Source organism: Pristiophorus japonicus, chromosome 3, assembly GCF_044704955.1.
Source record: "Pristiophorus japonicus isolate sPriJap1 chromosome 3, sPriJap1.hap1, whole genome shotgun sequence".
Classification (NCBI taxonomy): domain Eukaryota; kingdom Metazoa; phylum Chordata; class Chondrichthyes; family Pristiophoridae; genus Pristiophorus; species Pristiophorus japonicus.
This window is the reverse complement of record NC_091979.1, coordinates 294,674,699-294,699,981: the sequence shown is the minus strand read 5'-3', so window position 1 is coordinate 294,699,981 and position 25,283 is coordinate 294,674,699. Positions and strand designations below refer to the sequence as shown.

Genomic DNA, 25,283 nt, shown 5'->3' with positions numbered 1-25,283 from the left:
TGAAGGCCAACATTCCATTCGTCTTCCCGATTACCTGCTGCACCTGCAAACTAACTTTTTGGGATTCATGCACAAGGACCCCCAGGTCCCTCTGCACCGCAGCATGTTGTAATTTCTCCCCATTCAAATAATATTCCCTTTTACTGTTTTTTCCCGCCCCCCCCCCCCCCCCCCCCAGGTGGATGACCTCACATTTTCCGACATTGTATTACATCTGCCAAACCTTAGCCCATTCGTTTAACCTATGTAAATCTCTTTGCAGCCTCTGTGTCCTCTACACAACCCGCTTTCCCACTAATCTTTGTGTCATCTGTAAATTTTGTTACACTACACTCTGTCCCCTCTTCCAGGTCATCTATGTATATTGTAAACAGTTGTGGTCCCAGCACCGATCCCTGTGGCACACCACTAACCACCGATTTCCAAACCGAAAAGGACCCATTTATCTCGACTCTCTGCTTTCGGTTAGCCAGCCAATTCTCAATCCATGCCAATACATTTCCTCTGACTCCGCGTACCTTTATCTTCTGCAGTAACCTTTTGTGTGGCACCTTATCGAATGCCTTTTGGAAATCCAAATACACCACATCCATCGGTACACCTCTATCCACCATGCTCGTTATATCGTCAAAGAATTCCAGTAAATTAGTTAAACATGATTTCCCCTTCATGAATCCATGTTGCATCTGCTTGATTGCACTATTCCTATCTCGATGTCCCGCTATTTCTTCTTTAATGATAGCTTCAAGCATTTTCCCCACTACAGATGTTAAACTAACCGGCCTATAGTTACCTGCCTTTTGTCTGCCCCCCTTTTTTAAACAGCGGCGTTACATTAGCTGCTTTCCAATCCGTTGGTACCTCCCCAGAGTCCAGAGAATTTTGGTAGATTATAACGAATGCATCTGCTATAACTTCCACCATCTCTTAATACCCTGGAATGCATTTCATCAGGACCAGGGGACTTGTCTACCTCGAGTCCCATTAGCCTGTCCAGCATTACCCCCCCCCCTAGTGATCGTGATTATCTCAAGGTCCTCCCTTCCCACATTTCCGTGACCAGCAATTTTTGGCATGGTTTTTGTGTCTTCCACTGTGAAGACCGAAGCAAAATAATTGTTTAAGGTCTCAGCCATTTCCACATTTCCCATTATTAAATCCCCCTTCTCAGTTTTTAAGAGACCAACATTTACTTTAGTCACTCTTTTCCGTTTTATATATCGGTAAAAGCTTTTACTATCTGTTTTTATTTTTTGCGCAAGTTTACTTGCGTAATCTATCTTTATTGCTTTCTTAGTAATTCTTTGCTGTCCTTTAAAATTTTCCCAATCTTCTAGTTTCCCACTAACCTTGGCCACCTTATACGCATTGGTTTTTAATTTGATACTCTCCGTTATTTCCTTGGTTATCGAGGCTGGTTATCCCTTCTCTTACCGCCCTTCTTTTTCACTGGAATATATTTTTGTTGAGCACTATGAAAGAGCTCCTTAAAAGTCCTCCACTGTTCCTCAATTGTGCCACTGTTTAGTCTGTGTTCCCAGTCTACAACTCTGCCCTCATCCCACTGTAGTCCCCTTTGTTTAAGCATAGTACGCTCGTTTAAGACACTACTTCCTCACCCTCAATCTGTATTACAAATTCAACCATACTGTGATCACTCATTCCGAGAGGATCTTTTACTAGGAGATTGTTTATTATTCCTGTCTCGTTACACAGGACTAGATCTAAGATAGCTTGCTCCCTTGTAGGTTCTGTAACATACTGTTCTAAGAAACAATCCCGTATGCATTCTATGAATTCCTCCTCAAGGCTACCCCGTGCGATTTGATTTGACCAATCGATATGTAGGTTAAAATCCCTCATGATTACTGCCGTTCCTTTTTCACATGCCGCCATTATTCCCTTGATTATTGTCCGCCCCACCGTGAAGTTATTATTTGGGGGCCTATAAACTATGCCCACCAGTGACTTTTTCCCTTTACTATCTCTAATCTCCACCCACAATGATTCAACATTTTGTTCATCAACTGCCCGGATATCATCCTTTATTAACAGAGCTACCCCACCTCCTTTCCTTTCTTGTCTATCTTTCCAAATTGTGTATGTTTAATTCCCAGTCTTGGCCACCCTGCAACCACGTTTCTGTAATGGCCACCAAATCATACCCATTTGTAATGATTTGTGACGTCAACTCATTTACTTTATTTCGAATGCTGCGTGCGTTTCGGTAGAGCGTTTTAATATTAGTTTTTAAACCATACTTTTTAGTTTTGACCCCTCCTGCAGTCCCTTTATATTCATACATATTGTCCCTTCCTATCACCTTGTGGTTTACACTTACCCCAGTGCTACTCTGCTCTGTTGCCTCCTGCCTTTTGCATTCTTTCTTGGGGTCCTGTTCATCTGATCTCTCACCCACTCGAACTAGCTCAGAGCCCTCTCCTGGGTTCCGAATACACCTCGCATTGCGGCACCGAGCTTTCAGGCTTGCCTTTTTATTACACTTTGACCCTCTAGAATTTTGCTGTACAGTGGCCCTTTTTGTTTTTTGCCTTGGGTTTCTCTGCCCTCCTCTTTTGCTCATCTCCTTTCTGTCTTTTGCTTCTGTCTCCATTTTGTTTCCCTCTGTCTCCCTGCATTGGTTCCCATTCCCCTGCCATATTAGTTTAACTCCTCCCCAACAGCACTGGCAAACACTCCCCCTAGGACATTGGTTCTGGTCCTGCCTCGGTGCAGACCGTCCGGTTTGTACTGGTCCCACCTCCCCCAGAATCGGTTCCAATGCCCCAGGAATTTGAATCCCTCCCTGCTGCACCACTGCTCAAGCTACGTATTCATCAGAGCTATCCTGCGATTCCTACTCTGACTAGCTCGTGGCACTGGTAGCAACCCCGAGATTACTACTTTTGAGGTCCTACTTTTTAATTTAGCTCCTAGCTCCTTAAATTCGTCTCGTAGGAACTCATCCTTTTTTTTACCTATATCGTTGGTCCCAATGTGCACCACGACAACTGGCTGTTCACCCTCCCTTTTCAGAATGTCCAGCACCCACCCAGAGACATCCTTGACCCTTGCACCAGGGAGGCAACATACCATCCTGGAGTCTTGGTTGCGGCCACAGAACATATTGAACATATTTAAGATGGAGACAGACACATTTTTGAACGATGAGGGAGTGATGAGTTATGGGGAGCGGGCAGGGAAGTGGAGCTGAGCCATGATCTTATTAAATGGCAGAGCAGGCTCAAGGGACTAAATGGCCTACTCCTATTTCTTACGTTCTTATTTCAACATGCTGCCGAGTGGCGTAACCTACCGAACCACCCACTTCAAACAAAAAAAATGTTCCTCTAACCTTTTTAAAATATGTAAAGGGTTACAATACAAGTACGACCTCCCAAATCCAGAAACCTCGGGACCAAGGCCATTCCGGATTACGGGTATTTCGGAACGTATTTCCGATGTCCCGAATCCAGAAACGCCTGGGCCGAGGTTTGGGTATTTCTGGATTTTGGAGATGAAATCCGACGTCCGGAATTTGGAAACGCCTGGGCCGAGGTTCGAGTATTTTTTGGATTTTGGGACAGAAAACCCGGGCCTCGTTCGGAGGGAACATCGGAGAGAACATCGGAGACAGCGAGAAGAGGAGCGCGCGATACTTATATGATAGTGCAGACTCAGGAAATGCTACGGTTGAGAGCTCGAGCCTCACCTAGAGCAGCTCATGCATTTGATCGTGAGTAGAGGCAGTAGAACCAGTAACTCTATTGTAAAGTATTATATGCTAGAAACAGACTCAATTCCAACACTGAAAATAAGTGTATCACAAAAGGGAAGATGTGTAAACACTCAGGTTACCTACACCATGTTCAACAGAAACAAGGATTCTCTTGAACATGTTGGAGACTTTTGTGATCAGTGGCACAATGACTCGCGCATTGGACCTCTCGCGAATTCTATTCAAAGATTATCGATTGGAGTCCCACCAAAGTCCACTTCTAGGACATGATACATTGGTTCAGACACTGGAAAGTGAAATTTTGCAGCAAAACCGCACCAGTCTGCTCTATGGCCATGTAGCATCAACTGTTCGCAGTTGCGATGGCCGAAGGGTTAATGCGTTGGGCTTGAAATCCTCGTGGGTTTACCTGCTCGCTTCGATAATGTTTAAAGCACCATTCAATGCTCAAATAAATAAGAGCTGGAGCTGCCGGCCTGCATTTCCCTCCCTCAGAGCCCGAGAGATCCGCCAGCGAGAGAACACCGGAGGCAGTGTGGAGAAGGGGAGCAGCTAACACCAGGACACAGCGCTGACCCGACCGTGGAGAGAACACCTGAGGCAGAGGGGAGAAGGGGAGCAGCTAGCCCCAGGTCCACGCGCCGACCAGACATCGGAGAGAACACCTGAGGCAGTGGGGAGAAGGGGAGCAGCTAGCCCCAGGACACAGCGCTGACCCGACCTAGGAGAGAACACCTGAGGCAGCGGGGAGAAGGGGAGCAACTAGCCCCAGGACACAGCGCTGACCCGACCTAGGAGAGAACACCTGAGGCAGCAGGGAGAAGGGGAGTAGCTAGCCCCAGGACACAGCGCTGACCCGACCTAGGAGAGAACACCTGAGGCAATGGGGAGAAGGGTAGCAGCTAGCCCCAGGACACAATGCGACCTGACCGTGGAGAGAACACCGGAGGCAGTGGGGAGAAGGGGAGCAGCTAGCCCCAGGACACAATGCGACCTGACCGTGGAGAGAACACCTGAGGCAGCGGGGAGAAGGGGAGCAGCTAGCCCCAGGACACAGCGCTGACCCAACCTAGGAGAGAACACCTGAGGCAGTGGGGAGAAGGGGAGCAGCTAGCCCCAGAACACAGCGCTGACCTGACCATGGAGAGAACACCTGAGGCAGCAGGGAGAAGGGGAGCAACTAGCCCCAGGTCCACGCGCCGACCCGACATCGGAGAGAACACCTGAGGCAGTGGGGAGAAGCTAGCCCCAGGACACAATGCGACCTGACCGTGGAGAGAACACCGGAGGCAGCGGGGAGAAGGGGAGCAGCTAGCCCCAGGACACAATGCGACCTGACCGTGAAGAGAACACCGGAGGCAGCGGGGAGAAGGGGAGCAGCTAGCCCCAGGACACAATGCGACCTGACCGTGGAGAGAACACCGGAGGCAGCGGGGAGAAGGGGAGCAGCTAGCCCCAGGACACAATGCGACCTGACCGTGGAGAGAACACCGGAGGCAGCGGGGAGAAGGGGAGCAGCTAGCCCCAGGACACAATGCGACCTGACCGTGGAGAAAACATCGGAGGCAGCGGGGAGAAGGGGAGCAGCTGGCGCCTCAAAAAAAAAAGTCTGGTTTCAGAACATATTTCCGGATTTCGGACGGCCCCTCCACCGTCTGCGCGATGTCCGGATTTCGGAACATTCCGGATTTTGGAATTCTGGATTTCGGAGGTCGGACCTGTAATAGCAAAATAATTAGACCTTGCTCATTGCCATACGCTGGAGATACCCCCCCCACCCCAATCGATCCTTAACCCCCTCCTGTTTCTCATTTGCATGCTGCCCCTCGGCGACATTATCCAAAAACACACGGTCAGGTTTCACATGTACACCAACTCTCAGCTCTACCTTACCAGCACCTCGTGATGCCTTGGCTGTCTCCGATTTGTCACTCAGCTTTCCGACATCCTAATTTCCTCCAACTAAATATTGGAAGACCGAAGTCCACAACATAACTCGACTCCGCCCCTGCCTCAGCTCATCTGCTGCTGAAACCCTCATCCATGCCTTTGTTACCTCTGAACTTGACTATTCTAATTCTTTCCCGCCTGCCTCCCATCTTCCCCACTTGAGTTCATCCAAAACTCTGCTGCCCATATCCTAACTCGTCCAAAGTTCCTTTCATCACCTGTGTTTGCTGACTTACATTGGCTCCCAGTCTGGCAATGCCTCAATTTTAAAATTCTGATACTCGTTTTTACATCTCTCCATTGCCTCACTCCTCTCCATCTCTGTAACCTCCTCTAGTCCAACAAGTCATTGAGATCTCTGTGCTCCTCGAATTCTGGCATTTTGTGCATCCCTGATTTTAAATCATCCACCATTGCAGGCCGTGCTTTCAGCCATCTTGGTTCCAAGCTCTGAAATTTGCTTCCTAACCACTTATGGCGCTCTCTCTCTCCTCCTTGACAATGCTCCTTAAAATCTACCTTTTTGACCAAACTTCTGGTCATCTGTCCAGATACCTCCTTTTGTGGCTCAGTGTCAAATTTTGATTGATAATGTTCTTGTGAAATGCCTTGAACCGTTTTGCTATGTTAAATGTGCTATATAACCGCAAGCTGGGAATATTCTATGACACCACCTTACCCGTTTCAGCTCCTCCTCCATAGCAGCAATCCTTTCTTCATAGTTACCAATCAGCTCTTCCTGAACCGCCACCTTGCTTTGCATAAATCTAAAAGGAAAAAAACATTCTATGTAGTTGGTTTACAGAATCAGGAGCAGCTGCTCCATATCAAATATTTAAACTGTGCCCCAATGCACCACTTGCTTTGTCGGATACTTTTATTACTTTTTATAGTTTGAAGATAAGCAGTGTGGCAGCGCAAACAGTTTGAGCAATTCAATCCCATCCAGGAGGGAACAAGATCAAGCTCAACATTTTAATTCTTGTACAAGACGGAGAAAGTGATGGTCACCCAGCCTACTTGAATTGCAACTTGCCCTGGCCAGTTACAGCACACCAGTCATTGACTGTACATATAACAGCGTCGAGATGCAAGGTTGTGCGTAATGAAAACTTCATCTGTATGGAAGTGGTATTTGTCAGATCAGTCATAATGCATTATTCAATATGACAATATGCAAAGTCATCAACCACAACTTGTATTTCAGTAGCGAAACATTGCACGAGTCATTGGATTGAGAGAGATGAAATCACCAGGAAATTGGGGTCACTGTAAATGGAGATTGCAGATCTCCATACCCAATTCTCCAATCCACATTCGGACTGAGCAAAGTTCTGCACAGTGTGCAAAAATTACCCGAGTATATAAATATAAAACAAAATATGATAATAAAAAGTTAAAACTCAAGTGCTTGCCTGGTTTCCATGGCAATTCAGACTCCATTTGTTCTTACAAATGATATACTCACCCGTAGTTTTCTGCAGACATGTACACTCCATTTTTCTCACGTGATGCAGCAAGATCCCGCTTCAGTCTTTCAATCTCTTCAGTGTACTCCTGAAATGAATGCAGTTATCCGATTGCACCAGGTACACAGTAATTGGGACTCAAAAGGAAATATGAGTTGAAAGTACAGCAAAGGGAATGGTTTGTTAACCTGCACATCTATATTATGGCCAGTTTAATTTTTTTTAATTCGTTCATGGGATGTAGGTGTTGCTGGCAATGCCAGGATTTATAGCCAGTCTCCAAATGCCCTTGAAAAGGTGGTGGGGAGCCGCCTTCTTGAACTACTGCAGTCCGTGTGGTGAAGGTACTCCCAGTGACTGTTGGAGTGGCTTGCTAGGCCAGTTCAGAGGGCAATTAAAAGTCAACCACACTGCTGTGGGTCTGGAGTTACCTATAGCCCAGACCAGGTAAGGCAGTAGATTTCCTTCCCTAAAAGGACATTAATGAACCAGTTGGGTTTTTCTGACAATCTGGTAGTTTCATGGTCACCATTACTGATACTAGCTCGTACCCGGATTATTAGTCCTGGCCTCCAGATTACTGGTTACCGTACCCCCAGTTGGAAAGTAACATTAAAAGGAAAATTGTGGCCATACGTGTACATTTGCTTTTAAAAATAAGACTACCAGGAGAAAGCACATCAATGAATGAGTTTTAATTCTATGCTTTGCAAAAACATTAATTACTATTGATATTTGACATTAAGTACTTTGTAATCACCCAGTGTGTCAAATTCTAATGCTCTAAGTGAATTTATAATTTGATTGACGGGATATCCGAATTATCGCATTTATACTCAGTGCTACAATTTCTTTAAAGACAGTTGTGTGGTTCTGCTATGCGTCCACACAGCTTCTGGAATGGAATTGTGGAGAGTCACTAGAATTTCATCGAGATAGTGCAGAGGTCAGCAGTTGTACCACAGCAACAATTATGTTGCGGACAGAAAAGCTGGTATAACTTAGCTAGGGTGCTCAAAGAGTCTACACTTTTTGTTCACAAATTAGAATTTTCAGTATCAAGGAATGGCGATCAGGATATACCCTCCAACCAGCATTAAAAATCACTTCAAAATGATGGTTGTAGAGATATTTCTGGTGTTTCTTTTGTATGGTTACCTTCACGAATGAATATACTAAGGCTGCACATCAATGTTTACTTTGATTGAATCATCATGTTGAATACCTTAATCAAGGCCCTCTTTGTGAGCTTCTGGTTGACTTCAGGCTTATTCAAAATGTTCTTTGCTCGATAAGCATAATCCAGAGTGCTGATGGTTTCCTATCATTTAGAGACATTGGACTGGATTACTGAACTAAGCACAAACTTGTCAGTTCCACTCAAGCGTGCATCATGAACAATCATGCAATTGCTTTGTAAAATCATCCTTTTGTCATTTAATCATTCCTGTCTTGCATCCCATCAAAGACCTTACCCCTTTTATTCTTTCATCCCTCCTGCCCCCTTCCCATGCTCCTGTACTTGCTTAAAACTGCTTACAACTCTAACATTTTCCAGTTGACGAAAGATGATTGACCTGAAATGTTAACTCTGTTTCTCTTTCCATAAATGCTGCTTGGCCTGCTGAGTATTTCCAACATTTTGTGTTTATAAAATCAGATAACCAGTTCGTTAACAGTTTTGAAAACTACTTTTAGTGGCAAACAGTACATGAGAACAACAGGATTTAAAACTTGCCCTATCTGGGATAATTGTCACTCTACTACTTCAACAAATTAGGTTATACTAACCTCAAGATTCACAGAAGCAGGGGAGATGGTGGCGATGATGGAAGTTTTAGTCCGTCCTCCCAGAGAGTCCTGGAGGATCCTAGTTAGCTTTGATTCCCTGAAAATGTACAGAAAGAAAGCGAGTCAATGATTGGAGAAAACTTGAATTGGTCCAAGTATTCCCTGCCCAATATTATATGGTGATCGATCACAGAAAATGGCCAAGCTTAAACAGATACCGAGAGTTTGTAGAAAGATGCTTGTATTTCCAACAAGCAGCAACATACTGGAATTGATAGTTTCTGTATCTTATTCCAAATTGCCCATCTTCACTTCAAATTGAAAAGTTCGAGTAAGATCCATTCTAAAAAAGGTTTATGAAGCTAGTTTTAGTGCACTCAAAGTTTACAATTCAGTCACAAAACAGTGAAATGCTTGGACTAGTGGTGGACAGGAATCCCAGGAATAGAAGTTGGATCCCATTATCTTCCCACCATAGAAAGTCATTCTTCACAAGTGTCTGGAGCCCGTACACATAACCTGGATCTAGGATACTGCAGTAATGTTGGACATGTTCATTCTTCTGTGCAGTTGCCCTTATCGATTAAGATAGTGGTCAATGGATATTATTACTCATCAATCATTTCATAAAATTACAACCAAAGGCCAATCATCAATAGCTTACTTCAAAAATATCCCAGCCATCAGCTTTCATGCACACATATTAGAACATTTCTGATTGAGCAGGTTTCCTAGACAGTAAATTCTAATGAGCCTTTAGTAGAGGAATAAAAGCCATTGAATGACAATTTAAGTATTTACCTGTATGGCACATGAGGGGTTCTCTCCACCAGCGCAGTGATTACTCTGCCCAGAGTAAGCAGTGACATATTGATATTGCCAGCTTCACGAGCTCTTTTATCAACAGCTCCGGATCGGCCAATATTCTCACTCCCAGCAAGATCCACCTTTGCAGAATCAGGAAACAATTGGATCCAGTTATGGCCTTGCCCATTCTCAATGGCTGCAGACCAACAGTAGTTTTGAGACACTGGTTTCTACTTTTATATTTGGTTGGGCACAATTTACAGGATCTTAAGGCATAATATGCTTTCAACTGCCAAGATGATTTGTTTGGTTACATATTCTAGAATAAAACTGTATACAACATTGCCGTGTGTTCTGTTTTTGATGGAGAGTTGCATGTTGTGAACTGAGCAAATAAGTGACATTTGATAGCTTTAATAGTCAATTATTGGTCAATATTTTCAAAGGGTGTATTTAAATAACATTACATTTGAAATGTACTGCAATGCAGCTTCAAGAGTTAAAATATTGTATCAAGAATACTTTTTCTAAAGTTTTTATCCCCACCAATTTTATCCCGTTCCCCTAGTTCCATAGGTATCCTACAGCATCTCACCCGAGCAGCCATTTTTCATGCAAGCTTCAAAAGGCATCATAGATTAGTTGACCCAAGAAGCCATTGCAACCAAGTCCGATCTAATCCTGACAGGATGTCACTCATTAACTCACCGTTGCATTAGGGCTGAAAGAGAATATGGATTCTGCATATTATGCACTTCTGAACTCAAGACTTGAAACCAAATTATGAAGTCCCACCAGAGATCAGCGAATTTGGCAAAGACAAGGGATGGAACGTGGGACCTGTACAGCTCAGATACTCACTGAATAAACCTGGGGAACCATCAAAGAAGCCATGTTTAAAAATAAGTTAAACGTGCTAAGTTTGTTACTTCAGTAGTAATAAGGAAACCAGTAATATCATTAGTTGGAATTCAAATTGGGAAAATGTGCAAATCATATTAACTGGATAGATAAGAAATGGAGAAAAGAAATTAAACAAAATCTAAGATGAAGTCAAATATTGAAAACCAGAAGATTAATTTATCTACGTTCTCACTGCAGTACTTCAGATCACTAAATGAATGTCCTTGGTCTTTTCAGTTTCCAGTTTCTAATCTGATGCTGCCTAACACCACCCTGATGGAATGTTTCCATGCAGTTACTGGATCACTGCCAGCACAAGCTAGGAAATGAAGCGTGCTTACAAAGTAGCCGGTGTGAAGGAAACGGAAAGTAACAAAAAGGAATCGAACATTCCCTGGAAGTAAAAAGTGACAGAATGCCCCACCGCCATTATAGGTTACCTATTCTACAGATAGAATTCAACCAGAAAGAAATGGCCAACCTCCGACAGGTCAGTTTACAGGGCTATGGTTCCACCAAGGCCTTGCTTGGAGCATATTTTTTCAAACCAACTTAAAATATTAAGCGATCAAGGTTTATACAAAGCCAACAGATTGGGGGGCAGGATTTGCAGCTCCAACACCAGCTCTCGGCCCGAACAAAAGGAGATGCATTATTTAAGACACGTTTGCATAAAATGATACTCACCAAATTCAGTTTGCCAATCTTTACTAGTTCCTCCCCATCAAGTGTAGTCTCCTTCATATGGATTGTAATAGAAAAGACTGAATGGGAACGACTGGGAAAAAAATAGTAAATTACAAAATATAAATAAGCCTCTATAAATAACACTTCACTTCACTTTGGAGCAAGTTCTCAAATCTAGAATTATTGTTGCCTTAAATTCAACAGCGAATCATCTTTGGAGTAGATGATCTTGGTTTATTTAATCTGGGTGTTGCCATTTGAAACCAGTTTGTTGTGAAGGACAATATTAAAGGTATTAGCAGTACATTGCAGGGTTGCTGCAGATAAGTCTTTCCAAATGCCCTAAACCCAAGATTCAGCAATACCAATTGTAAAGCCAACTACATATGAAACTAAAAACAGTTAAAATGTCAGGTTTTATTTTGTTAAAGAATATGCAGACATTTCTATTGCAAGGCCTCACCCTGGAGTATTTAACTCGGCCCCTTGTGTACATAGTTTATTTTGCAACCAGTTTTATGAATTTCAGACAAGACTCAACCAGCCAGCCAGCCACCCATACCTCGAGTACGCATTCATCAGAGTCGCTGCAGTCGTCCTCCTTGCTGCTCCCCTCTCCAGAATCTGATAAACTTCATCTTTGTTATGGACAGAAATTTCTTCAAGTCCTTTAATTATAACTCCCCTCTGCCATGCCACAAGGAAAGAACAAAAACAAAGCAGTATTTCATCAAGTTCTATATTCCAGAGAAAAGCAATCTTCTTAAAGAGCATCAGGTTACTGCACTTTTTATAGCCCAATTACTAAAATCAAATGGACGTTACCTTATTGCGGGGATCGTCAAACATCTGCAGTCTCTCGCTAACATCAGAAGAGGGGCTCAGAAGATCAAAGAGTTCCTCGTTATAGATTTCCAACAAAGAGACTTTCACCGAGAACTCAATACCTTGTGATGCCAGCTTCTCAAAAATCTGATGCAGTGTACGTGGAATAACTCCCGCCAAAGGATCCTACGGAGAGAAGAAAAATTGGAGAAACATGTTAATGGCAGAGGATAAAGAGAGACACTTAGGGGGAAAAATTTTTGCATTTATATAGCGCCTTTCATGACCTCGGGTCCTACCAGATGCTTTAGTCAATTAAGTATTTTTGAAGGTAGTTACTGTTGCACTTAAGGGACCATGATGCCACAATATTCCCACAAAATCTTATTTTAACAAATCAAGGATTGCTATCTCTAAAAGAGAGCGAGCTTAGGAAATGAGGAGGCAGTGGTCTGTGACCAAACAGGGTGAATTGCTCTGCTTATCCATCAGTAGCTCTTGAATTTAACAGCTTGACTTCATTTTCCACAAGGCCTCAAGATAAAATATTTTATCTGTGGGTCAACACATCAGCAATTTCCTGGTATGCAAAAAAAAAGGTACCCCAGAATCTCTCGAATAGATTATCCAGTCTGACTGAATCAACGGCACACACTGGTGCGTGAAGAAAGGTCACTGTTTAAAAGTTACATTTCCTTTACTGCTTTTGGCAAACCTCCAGCCACATGAATGTTTAAAATAGGTAGGAATATCGGTACCCTTAAATAAATTAGTACCTCTCCTCTGAAATCAATTAGCCAGAGTGTGCCAAAAATAACTTACGGCTATATCAGTGAACACTCAGCACCAAAGTAAAAGTAGTCAGGGATCATTTACCCAGATGCGACCAAGGCCCTGCCCCCTCCCCATGAGATTAAGAGTTAATTAAGTGCACAAACCCACGTCCGGTCATCCCATGGCATACAGCATTGTGCAATTAGAAACACCACAGGAGGTCCTCTTGCCCCATGACTAGATGAATTTCGAGAAGTCCAAAATTTGTCAATTTCTTTGGTCCATAAAAGGCAACTTTCACATTTTTAAATCTTTAATTCTGCTCTATTCTTCACAGTACTGGCATTTCTTCCATGTTACATGATCGCTTGATAATCTTGACCTTCAATCTCCTGAAATTGGCTGCCATGTTTCCTACATTACAACAGTGACTGTAAAGTGCTCGGTGTTCTGAGGTTGTGAAAGGCGCTATATAACTCAAGTTCTTTCTTTAGTTCCTGTATTAATTTATACAAGATTCCTTCCAGCAGCGACATGGAGATTTTCTGATGTTTAAGTCCATCAATCCACTAATAAATAAATTGTATTCTATGCTCTAATAGCAGATATTCTCAGGTTACTGTAAAAAAAAACAATTACATTTCTACTAACCATGTTATTCAAGTGAAGCAAGTTCTAACTTTGAGTATGATGGCAGCATAAATTACCTCAAATCACATGTCACCACTACTTCAGGGAAAAAAGTCAGCTGCATGTATATTCATTTACAAAAAATACTTTAGGTAAAACAATTATTAACTGGCAAATGCCCAGTATTTCACAATTAGAAGGAACAGAATACAAAATAAATCCATACATTTATCAGTGAAACTATAATGACTATTCTGTCACTTACTTCTTCCCAGGAGTATTGTTCCTTTTGCGATCTTTCACCTTCCATAGTAAAGGTTTTCCCGGTGCCAGTTTGTCCATATCTGAGGCAAATTCAAAATGGAGAAATTAATTTAGGAAGTTTCCCGACAGGCGTTTAGAAACACACATTCAAAAGCCCTCACAGTGATTGGTCTGCGGACAACATAGTCCAGGAGGTCGTCCCAGGTTTGAGCCAAGCTAGCTGATCTCAGTTGGAGCAGCGGTACAAGTGCCCAGTCACCGAGGTCAGGGAGGGGAAAGCTGGCAAGGGTCCCTGCTCCTGAACAGCAACCGCTACTTGGAAAGTCTGTATAGAGACTCCTGGTGAGGACAGGATTAGGCTTGGCTGTTATAAAAGCATAGTTTCCAACAGTATACTCGCAACTGAGCAAATTGGCAGATGAAAACTGAAGTTATTTGAGCGGCTCAGTATTCTGGGTACTGAATGAACAGTACCTTTGGAAAGGAAAAAAAAAAGAGCTTTCACTTGTCAGTATTCTGGTGCGCTCTCATTGGTAGATATCAACTGAATGATACTACTTCGGATTAATTTATGTTTAGTCAGTCAGCAGATAAGTCCTCATTTCTACTGATCACTAACTGTTGTCCTGGAGACTGGTGGATTCTTGAGGAGCGACACCTTAAAGTTGCGAAAATCAGAAAAATTACGACACAGGAGGCCATTTGGCCCATTATGTCCATACCTAGGTCCGTAGCCCTGCTAATTACGGCTCTTTAAGTGCACATCCAAGTACTTTTTAAATGTGATGAGGGTTTCTGCCCCGACCACCTTTTCAGGCAGAGTGTTCCAGACTCGCACCACACTCTGGGTGAAGAGATGTTTCCTCGTCTCCCCTCTAATCCTTCTACCGACTACTTTAAAATTAAAATCTATTCCCCTGGTTATTGACCCCTCTGCTAAGGGAAACACGTTCCCTTAAAATGAGAATGCAGAGGTAACCTAGATTCACAACTTTGCATTATATGAATTTGGAACACAGTAATAACTGAGCAAATAATAACATCTAAATATTATATTGAAACATTTTTTGGCTGAGATGATGAGATTAACTAAGAATAAAGAATCCTATTTATTTGAAACGTTAAAAATAGCTCATGGTAACATCTGAAGCAGAGAAATTTCATTTCACATTTTCCACTTTTTGGTGTTGGAAAATGACTCAACTTACGCAAAAATGGTACAGTTATATCCCATGATTACTTCATCCAGGATGGGATACACCACACTTTTGTACACATCAATTTGCTTTGCAGAGGGTCCAAATACCTGGAATTAAAAACAAATATGTTAAGCATTCACATTTAGATATTTTCATGATGATCTCTGTACTTGAGGCAAACACCAAGGTTCTTACCATGTCAAATGTATACTTTTTAACTCCTTTTTCACTTCCTGGTCCGGAAGTATGCATAGCGACTTCTTTTTTTATAGGGTCACAGTCAACCACACAGGGAGAGTTTGACTTGCGCTCCGTTAAACTGAAAGGTCTGAAAAACAGCATGTCATAGAAACATAGAAAATAGGTACAGGAGTAGGTCATTCGGCCCTTCTAGCCTGCACCGCCATTCAATGAATTCATGGCTGAACATGCAACTTCAGTACCCCATTCCTGCTTTCTCGCCATACCCCTTGATCCCCTTAGTAGTAAGGACTTCAATCTAACTCCTTTTTGAATATATTTAGTGAATTGGCCTCAACAACTTTCTGTGGTAGAGAATTCCACAGGTTCACCACTCTCTGGGGGAAGAAGTTTCTCCTCATCTCTGTCCAAAATGGCTTACCCCTTATCCTTAGACTGTGTCCCCTGGTTCTGGACTACCCCAACATCGGGAACATTCTTCCTGCATCTAACCTGTCTGAACCCATCAGAATTTTAAACGTTTCTATGAGGTCCCCTCTCATTCTTCTGAACTCCAGTGAATACAAGCCCAGTTGATCCAGCCTTTCTTGAAAGGTCAGTCCCGCCATCCCGGGAATCAGTCTGGTGAACCTTCGCTGCACTCCCTCAACAGCAAGAATGTCCTTCCTCAAGTTAGGAGACCAAAACTGTACACAATACTCCAGGTGTGGCCTCACCAAGGCCCTGTACAACTGTAGCAACACCTCCCTGCCCCTGTACTCAAATCCCCTCGCTATGAAGGCCAACATGCCATTTGCTTTCTTAACCGCCTGCTGTACCAGCATGCCAACCTTCAATGACTGATGTACCATGACACCCAGGTCTCATTGCACCTCCCCTTTTCCTAATCTGTCACCATTCAGATAATAGTCTGTCTCTCTGTTTTTACCACCAAAGTGGATAACCTCACATTTATCCACATTATACTTCATCTGCCATGCATTTGCCCACTCACCCAACCTATCCAAGTCACTCTGCAGCCTCATAGCATCCTCCTCGCAGCTCACACTGCCACCCAACTTAGTGTCATGCGCAAATTTGGAGATACAACATTTAATCCCCTCGTCTAAATCATTAATGTACAGTGTAAACAACTGGGGCCCCAGCACAGAACCTTGCGGTACCCCACTAGTCACTGCCTGCCATTCTGAAAAGTACCCATTTGACAACCAGTTCTCAATCCATGTCAGCACACTACTCCCAATCCCATGTGCTTTAACTTTGCACATCAATCTCTTGTGTGGGACCTTGTCGAAAGCCTTCTGAAAGTCCAAATATACCACATCAACTGGTTCTCCCTTGTCCACTCTACTGGAAACATCCTCAAAAAATTCCAGAAGATTTGTCAAGCATGATTTCCCCTTCACAAATCCATGCTGACTTGGACCTATCATGTCACCTCTTTCCAAATGCACTGCTATGACATCCTTAATAATTGATTCCATCATATTACCCACTACTGAGGTCAGGCTGACCGGTCTATAATTCCCTGTTTTCTCTCTCCCTCCTTTTTTAAAAAGTGGGGTTACATTGGAGTGGAGGGTAGCCATAGGAACTGATCCAGAGTCTATGGAATGTTGGAAAATGACTGTCATTGCATCCGCTATTTCCAAGGCCACCTCCTTAAGTACTCTGGGATGCAGTCCATCAGGCCCTGGGGATTTATCGGCCTTCAATCCCATCAATTTCCCCAACACAATTTCCCGACTAATAAGGATTGCCCTCAGTTCCTCCTCCTTACTAGACCCTCTGACCTCTTTTATATCCGGAAGTTTGTTTGTGTCCTCCTTAGTGAATACCGAACCAAAGTACTTGTCAATTGGTCTGCCATTTCTTTGTTCCCCGTTATGACTTCCCCTGATTCTGACTGCAGGGGACCTACATTTGTCTTTACTAACCTTTTTCTCTTTACATATCTATAGAAACTTTTGCAATCCGTCTTAATGTTCCCTGCAAGCTTCTTCTCGTACTCTATTTTCCCTGCCCAAATCAAACCCTTTGTCCTCCTCTGCTGAGTTTTAAATTTCTCCCAGTCCCCGGGTTCGCTGCTATTTCTGGCCAATTTGTATGCCACTTCCTTGGCTTTAATGCTATCCCTGATTTCCCTTGATAGCCACGGTTGAGCCACCTTCCCTTTTTTATTTTTACGACAGACAGGAATGTACAATTGTTGTAGTTCATCCATGCGGTCTCTAAATGTCTGCCATTGCCCATCCACAGTCAACCCCTTCAGTATCATTCGCCAATCTATCCTAGCCAATTCACGCCTCATACCTTCAAAGTTACCCTTCTTTAAGTTCTGGACCATGGTCTCTGAATTAACTGTTTCATTCTCCATCCTAATGCAGAATTCCACCATATTATGGTCATGTGACATTTTAGTATCTGCACTGGTCAAGTTTCTTAGAAGGACAGTATCTTAAAAATTAGTCCCATTCACAGCCGATCAGCCTAGATTCAGGTGAGACAGGAGCCCAGCCACTTCGATGATACAGCACCTTAAAACAGAGGATGCTGAAACAAAACATGGTGGAACCCCTGCTGAATGCCTTCTCCAGTTATCCACTCAGTGATTTGTCTACACACTTTGTTTCCTTTGGGATCTGGAGTCCTACTAAGCAAACAGTGGGTAACACATCATGATTATCTCCTTACCTGCATCGTATAACCACTTGTATGTTCTTGCCCTTTTCTTCTTTTTTACTGCCCGAGTTTTGTAATGCCATTTTTAGTTTTGGTTTATGAGAGTACCTGCGTGAGAGAAATTCATATTTGCAAGTTCACATTTCTCATGTACAAAGTTGGGCCATTCCCAAGAACACGCACGTATTCTTTATGCATCGATTACGACTGCAAGTTGCACAGTATTATTTTTCACATCTCTAGAGGAGTTAAAGAGCACTTCCTTAATACAATTCTCCCCCACAGAGATGTTTAAAATGTTAAACGGATTTGATAGAGTAGATGCAAAGAAACAATTTCATCTGGTTGGGGGGGGGGGGTGGGGGGGAAAATCAAGAATGAGGGGATTGTATGCTTAAAACTAGAGCCAGGCCATTTAGGAGGGAAATCAGGAAGCACTTTTTCCCACACAAATGGCAATAGAAATCTGGAATTCTCTCCCCCAAAAGGCTGTGGATTCTGGGGCAACAGCAGCTTTCAGGACAGTGATCAATAGATTTTTATTAGCCAAGGGTATCAAGTATATGGATCAAAGGCAGGTAAAATGGAGTTGATGTGTCAATCAGCCATGATCTGATTGAATGGTGGAGCAGGCTCGAGGGGCTGAATGGCCTCCTCCTGTTTCAACAACCATAGGGGTAAGCAGCAAAGTACAGGTAGCAGAGGGACACGAGTACAAAGGGAGAGGAAATCTGATGGAGAGCGTTTAGAAATTGGTGGTTACATTTGTCTAGTCAGAGGGTAGTTATTAATGGTAACAGATCTGCTGAGGGTCCAGTCACGAGTAGAGCCCCACAGGGATCCATGTCAGAACCGCTGCTCTTTACCTTGATATTTGATTTGAATAAAGACATTGGGGGAATACTCTCAAGTTTTCTGATGACAGTGTGCGGTAGCGAGTACTTTAGACTGAAAGCTGACGGTGATACATTGGGGAATGCACCGTGTGGCAGGTGTCCTTCAGTGCAGATACATTTCAGGCTGATGCATTTCAGCTGGTCTAAACACCAAGTTAGGATTATCAGTTTATGGCTGCGGAGTAGAAAGGAGCCTGGGTGTCACGGTTCATGAAACATTGAAGGCCCATGACACATGTCACAAAGTTATAAGGAAAATGAATATGGCGCTGGGGCATATTACTATAACAGTTAAAAATAGAAAAATTAGAAATACATTGCTTTATACAAAGCCTTGGTACAGCTCTTTATTAATCAGACTGGCTGAAGGAACGAGGACATTTTTTCACTAGATAAAGGTAGACTTAGAAACTGATATGATTGAGGTTTGTAAAATAACAAAGGAAATTGATTCTGTTTGAGTAGAGTTGGAGCTATAAAAGGTCGAGGAGGATGACTGCAGACATTGTCCAAATTAAGGGATTATAGATGCCAAGAACTATTTCTTGTCAGAGAGAATTACCAACCTCGGACAGATTTCCAGAATGTGTGCAGAATTTAGATTTCTTACAGGCCTTCAAAAAAAGTGGGCGACGTCAAGAATAAAATTCAGGATTCAGCCTCGACTCACCATGGGCAGTCATTGGAGATTTATTTATACATCAGTCTTTCAAGATGTTGCACAGTCACGGCCAACTGTACTCTTTCTGATGAAAAGGACCTGGGCATGCAGATTTAACTTAGTCCCCATTTTAAAAGGCACACACTCTGACCCAATTGTTGTACGATATTTTGATTTTAGGTTTTTAATAGAATTAACAGCACAGCAACAGGCCATCGAGGCTACTGTACAGAAAGAGGTAATTTGTTCCAACTGCTCCACACAAGCCTCCTCCAACCAGACTTCATCTAACGCTATCTGCAAGTTCTCCTATTCCTTTCTCTCTCGGGTACCAATCTAGCTTCCCCTTAAATGCATCTGTGCTATTTGCCTCCACTACCTTGTATGGTAGCAAGTTCCACATTCTAACTACTCTGCGTAAAAAAAAAATCTCCCAAATTTCTTATTGGATTGATTAATGACCATCTTATATTTGTGGCTTCTAGTTTTGGACTCCAAGTGGAAACATTTTCTCGACATCTATTCTATCAAACTGTTTCATAATCTTAAAACCCTCTCAGGTTACCCTACCCCGGAGCCATCTCTTTTCTGGAGGAAGGAGCCAGCCTGTGCAGTCTTTCCTGATCATTATAACCTCTCTGTTCTGGTATCATCCTGGTAAATAATGCTCGCACCTTCTCCAGTGCAGCTACATCCTTATAGTTAAATAGCAGAACATAATCACAATTTGCAAAGTTGACTGCAGTACAGGCTCAGGAGCAGGGAGATGTGAAATGGGGGTGCTACAATGCCATCACTGGCCAGAGGGTGCAATTACAATGCTGCAAGTTAACATAGGCCTTTTCCTTTGCATGTGGTCATAGGAATCTATAAATTTAAAAGTTCACAACAGAGGGCAAGATTTGTAGAAGGAAAGTGCAAACATATGCAAGATGTTTTATTATATATTTAACTAATTAAAACATTAAAAAAAGACATCTTGCATGTGCAGACATCATACTCCAAATGCCACACATAAAACAGTGTTAAAATATTGTTAATTTTTTTTATAAACTGAGCTTCAGCCTGATCCCAATGAGCACATTACAGTCTCATAGCTTCAGGTCAAACATGGGCAAAGAAACCTCCTGCCGATTACCATCTACTGCCCTCCCTCAGCTGATGAATCAGTACTCCTCCATGTTGAACACCACTTGGAAAAGGGTGGCAAGGGCACAGAATGTACTCTGGGTGGGGGACTTCAATGTCCATCACTAAGAGTGATCCGGTAGCACCACGACTGACCGAGCCCTGAAGGACATAGCTGCCAGACTGAGCCTGCAGCAGGTGGAGAGAAAAACCTACGTAACTTCGTTGTCACCAATCTACTTGTCACAGATGCATCTGTCCATGACAGTATTGGTAGCAGTGACCTCCACACAGTCTTTGTAGAGACGAAGTCCTTTCACACCGAGGACACCCTCCATCGTGTTGTCTGGCACGACCACCGTGCTAAATGGGATATATTCAGAACAGATCTAGTAACTCAAAACTGAGCATCGATAAGGTACTGTGGGCCATCAGCTGCAGCAGAATTGTATTCCACCACAATCTGCAACCTCATGGCCCGGCATATCCCTTACTCTATCAGTACCATCAAGCCAGGGGCCCAACCATGCTTCAATGAGTGTAGAATAACATGCTAGGAGCTGCACCTGGCAAACCTAAAAATGAGGTGCCAACCTGGGAAAGCTGCAACACAAGACGACATGCATGATAAAAAAATAAGTAGTATGCTATAGACCAAGCTAAACAATCCCACAATCAACAGATCAGATCAAAGTTCCACAATCCTGCCACATCCAATCAATGGTGGGGGGCAATTAAACAACAGCAGGAGGCTCCATGAATCTCCCCATCAATGATGGTGGAGTCCAACTCCAACACGAGTGTGCAAGACAAGGCTGAAGCACTTGCTACCATAAATCAGCCAGAAGTGCTGAGTGAATGATGCATCTCAGTCTCCCTCCTGAGGTCCCCACCATCACAGAAGCCAGTCTTCAGCCAATTCGATTCACTCCACGTGATAAAGAAACGGCTAAACGCACTGGATATCGCAAAGGCTATGGGTCCCCACAACATCCTGTCTTCTGCTCCAGAACAAGCTGCATCTCTAGCCAAACTGTTCCAGTACAGCTACAACACTGGAATCTACCTGACAATGTGGTAAAATGCCCAGGTATGCCCTGTCCACAAAAAGCAGGACAAATCCAATCCGGCCAATTACCGCTCTCTCCATCTATTCTCAATCAGCAAAGTGATGGAAGGTGTCTGCGACAGTGCTATTCAGAAGAACATAAGAAATAGGAGGAGGCGGCCATTTGGCCCTTGGAGCGTTCTCCTCCATTCAATAAGATTATGGCTGATCTAATCATAGACTCCGTTCCACTTCCCTGCCCGCTCCCGATAACCCTTTATTCCCTTCTCACTCAAAAATCTGTCGATCTCCGCCTTAAAATATATTCAATGACCCAGCCTCCACAGCTCTCTGGGGCAGAGAATTTCATAGATTTACAACCCTCAGAAGAAATTCCTCCTCATCTCAGTTTTAAATGGGTGGCCTCTTAGTCTGAGACTATGTCCCCTAGTTTTAGTTTCCCCTATGAGTGGAAATATCCTCTCTGTATCCACCTTATTGAGCTCCCTCATTATCTTATATGTTTCAATAAGATCACCTCTCATTCTTCTGAACTCGTGTGTATAGGCCCAACCTACCTTCATAAGTCAACCCCATCACCTCCAGAATCAACCTAGTGAACCTTCTCTGAACAGCCTCCAATGCAAGTATATCATTCCTTAAATACGGAGACCAAAACTGTACGCAGTTCTCCAGGTGTGGCCTTACTAATACTCTGTACAGTTGTAGCAGGACTGCTCTGCTTTTATACTCTATCCCCTTGCAATAAAGGCCAACATTCCATTTGCCTTCCTGATTCCTTGCTGTACCTGCATACTAACTGTGTTTCATGCACAAGGATCCCCAGGTCTCTGTACTGCAGCATTTTGCAATTTTTCTCCATTAAAATTATAATTTGCTTTTATTATTTCTGCCAAAGTGGATAATTTCAAATTTTCCCACATTATACTCCATCTGCCAAATTTTTGCCCACTCACTTAGCCTGTCTATATCCCTTTGCAGATTTTTTGCATCCTCACAATTTGCTTTCCCATCCATCTTTGTATCATCAGAAAACTTGGCTACATTACATTCGGTCCTTTCATCCAAGTCAGTAATATAGATTGTAAATAGTTGAGGACCCAGCACTGATCCCTGCGGCACCCCACTAGTCACTGTTTGCCAACCGGAAAATGACCCATTTATCCCAATTCTGTTTTCTGTTAATTAGCCAACCCTCTATCCATGCTAATATATTACCCCCAACCCAGTGAGCTTTTATCTTGCGCAGTAACCTTTTTGGTGCCACCTTATCGAATGCCTTCTGGAAATCCAAATACACCACATCCACTGGTTCCCCATTATTCACCCTGCTCGTTACATCCTCAAATAACTCCAGCAAATTTGTCAAACATGATTTCCCTTTCATAAAACCATGTTGACTCTGCTTGATTGAATCATGCTTTTCCAAATGTCCCGCTACTGCTTCCTTAATAATGGACTCCAGCATTTTCCCAATAACAGACGTTAGGCTAACTGATCTATAGTTTCCTGCTTTTTGTCTGCCTCTTTTTTGAAATAAGGAGTTATGTGCAAAGTTAAAGCACATGGGATTGGGGGTAGTGTGCTGACATGGATTGAGAACTGGTTGTCAGACAGGAAGCAAAGAGTAGGAGTAAATGGGGACTTTTCAGAATGGCAGGCAGTGACTAGTGGGGTACCGCAAGATTCTGTGCTGGGGCCCCAGCTGGTTACACTGTACATTAATGATTTAGACGAGGGGATTAAATGTAGTATCTCCAAATTTGCGCATGACACTAAGTTGGGTGGCAGTGTGAGCTGCGAGGAGGATGCTATGAGGCTGCAGAGCGACTTGGATAGGTTAGGTGAGTGGGCAAATGCATGGCAGATGAAGTATAATGTGGATAAATGTGAGGTTATCCACTTTGGTGGTAAAAACAGAGAGACAGACTATTATCTGAATGGTGACAGATTAGGAAAAGGGGAGGTGCAAAGAGACCTGGGTGTCATGGTACGTCAGTCATTGAAGGTTGGCATGCAGGTACAGCAGGCGGTTAAGAAAGCAAATGGTATGTTGGCCTTCATAGCGAGGGGATTTGCGTACAGGGGCAGGGAGGTGTTGCTACAGTTGTACAGGGCCTTGGTGAGGCCACACCTGAAGTATTGTGTACAGTTTTGGTCGCCTAACCTGAGGAAGGACATTCTTGCTGTTGAGGGAGTGCAGCGAAGTTTCACCAGACTGATTCCCGGGATGGCGGGACTGACCTATGAAGAAAGACTGGATCAACTGGGCTTGTATTCACTGGAGTTCAGAAGAATGAGAGGGGACTTCATAGAAACGTTTAAAATTCTGACAGGGTTAGACAGGTTCGATGCAGGAAGAATGTTCCCAATGTTGGGGAAGTCCAGAACCAGGGGACACAGTCTAAGGATAAGGGGTAAGCCATTTAGGACCGAGATGAGGAGGAATTTCTTCACCCAGAGAGGGGTGAACCTGTGGAATTCTCTACCACAGAAAGTTGTTGAGGCCAATTCACTAAATATATTCAAAAAGGAGTTAGATGAAGTCCTTACTACTAAGGGGATCAAGGGGTATGGTGAGAAAGCAGGAATGGGGTACTGAAGTTGCATGTTCAGCCATGAACTCATTGAATGGCGGTGCAGGCTAGAAGGGCCGAATGGCCTACTCCTGCACCTATTTTCTGTGTTACATTTGCGGTTTTCCAATCCGCTGGGACCGCCCCAGAATCCAGGGAATTTTGGTAGATTACATACAACCAATGCATCCATTATCTCTGCAGCCACTTCAAGACCCTAGTGCGTAAGCCTTTAGTCCCATTATTTTACCTAGTACTACTGATAATGATTGTATTAAGTTCCTCCCTACATATAAGCCCCTTGATTATCCAATAATGGGATGTTTTTAGTGTCTTCTACCGTGAAGACCGATACAAAATATTTGTTCAACGTCCCTGCTATTTCCCTGATCTCCATTATTAATTCCCCAGTCTCATCCTCCAGGGGACCAGGTTATTCACTAATAACCTGCTCACTGATGCTCAATTTGGGTTCCGCCAGGACCACTCGGCTCCAGACCTCATTACAGTCTTAGTCCAAACATGGGCAAAAGAGCTGAAGAGGTGAGGCGAGAGGGACTGCCCTTGGCAGCAAGGCAGCATTTAACTGAGTGTGGCATCAAGGAGCCCTAGTAAAACTGAAGTCAATGGACATCAGGGTGAAAATTCTCCACTGGCTGGAGTCATACCTAGCACAAAGGAAGATGGTTGTGGTTGTTGAAGGCCAATCATCACAGCCCCAGGATATCACTGCAGGAGTTCCTCAGGGCCTCGGTCCAACCATCTTCAGCTGCGTCATCAATGACCTTCCCTCCATCATAAGGTCAGAAGTGGGGATGTTCGCTAGTGATTGCAGTGTTCATTTCCATTCGCAACTACTCAGTTGATGAAGTCCGTGCTCAAACGCAGCAAGACCTGGATGACATTCAGGCGTGGGCTAACAACATTCATGCCACACAGTGCCAGGCAATGACTATCGGCAACAAGCAAGAATTGAACCACCGCCACTTCACATTCAACAGCATCACCAAATATACACCATCAACATCCTGG

At 43.5% G+C, this 25,283-nt stretch overlaps 1 protein-coding gene across 1 annotated transcript in view; it reads right to left on the bottom strand.

The window, feature by feature from the left end:
• Nucleotides 1-25,283, bottom strand: part of kif11 (kinesin family member 11) — a 77,680-nt gene that overhangs the window by 34,068 nt on the left and 18,329 nt on the right. Inside the window, exons 3-14 of the mRNA XM_070875046.1 lie at nt 17,934-18,029; nt 15,234-15,366; nt 15,048-15,145; nt 13,841-13,919; nt 12,172-12,357; nt 11,909-12,033; nt 11,347-11,437; nt 9,751-9,896; nt 8,950-9,046; nt 8,384-8,479; nt 7,158-7,246; nt 6,369-6,456 (exon numbers count right to left, since the gene is read on the bottom strand). Coding sequence (XP_070731147.1) covers nt 6,369-6,456; nt 7,158-7,246; nt 8,384-8,479; nt 8,950-9,046; nt 9,751-9,896; nt 11,347-11,437; nt 11,909-12,033; nt 12,172-12,357; nt 13,841-13,919; nt 15,048-15,145; nt 15,234-15,366; nt 17,934-18,004 — 1,299 coding nt within the window. The 5' untranslated portion in view covers nt 18,005-18,029. The remainder of the gene's footprint in view (nt 1-6,368; nt 6,457-7,157; nt 7,247-8,383; nt 8,480-8,949; nt 9,047-9,750; nt 9,897-11,346; nt 11,438-11,908; nt 12,034-12,171; nt 12,358-13,840; nt 13,920-15,047; nt 15,146-15,233; nt 15,367-17,933; nt 18,030-25,283) is intronic.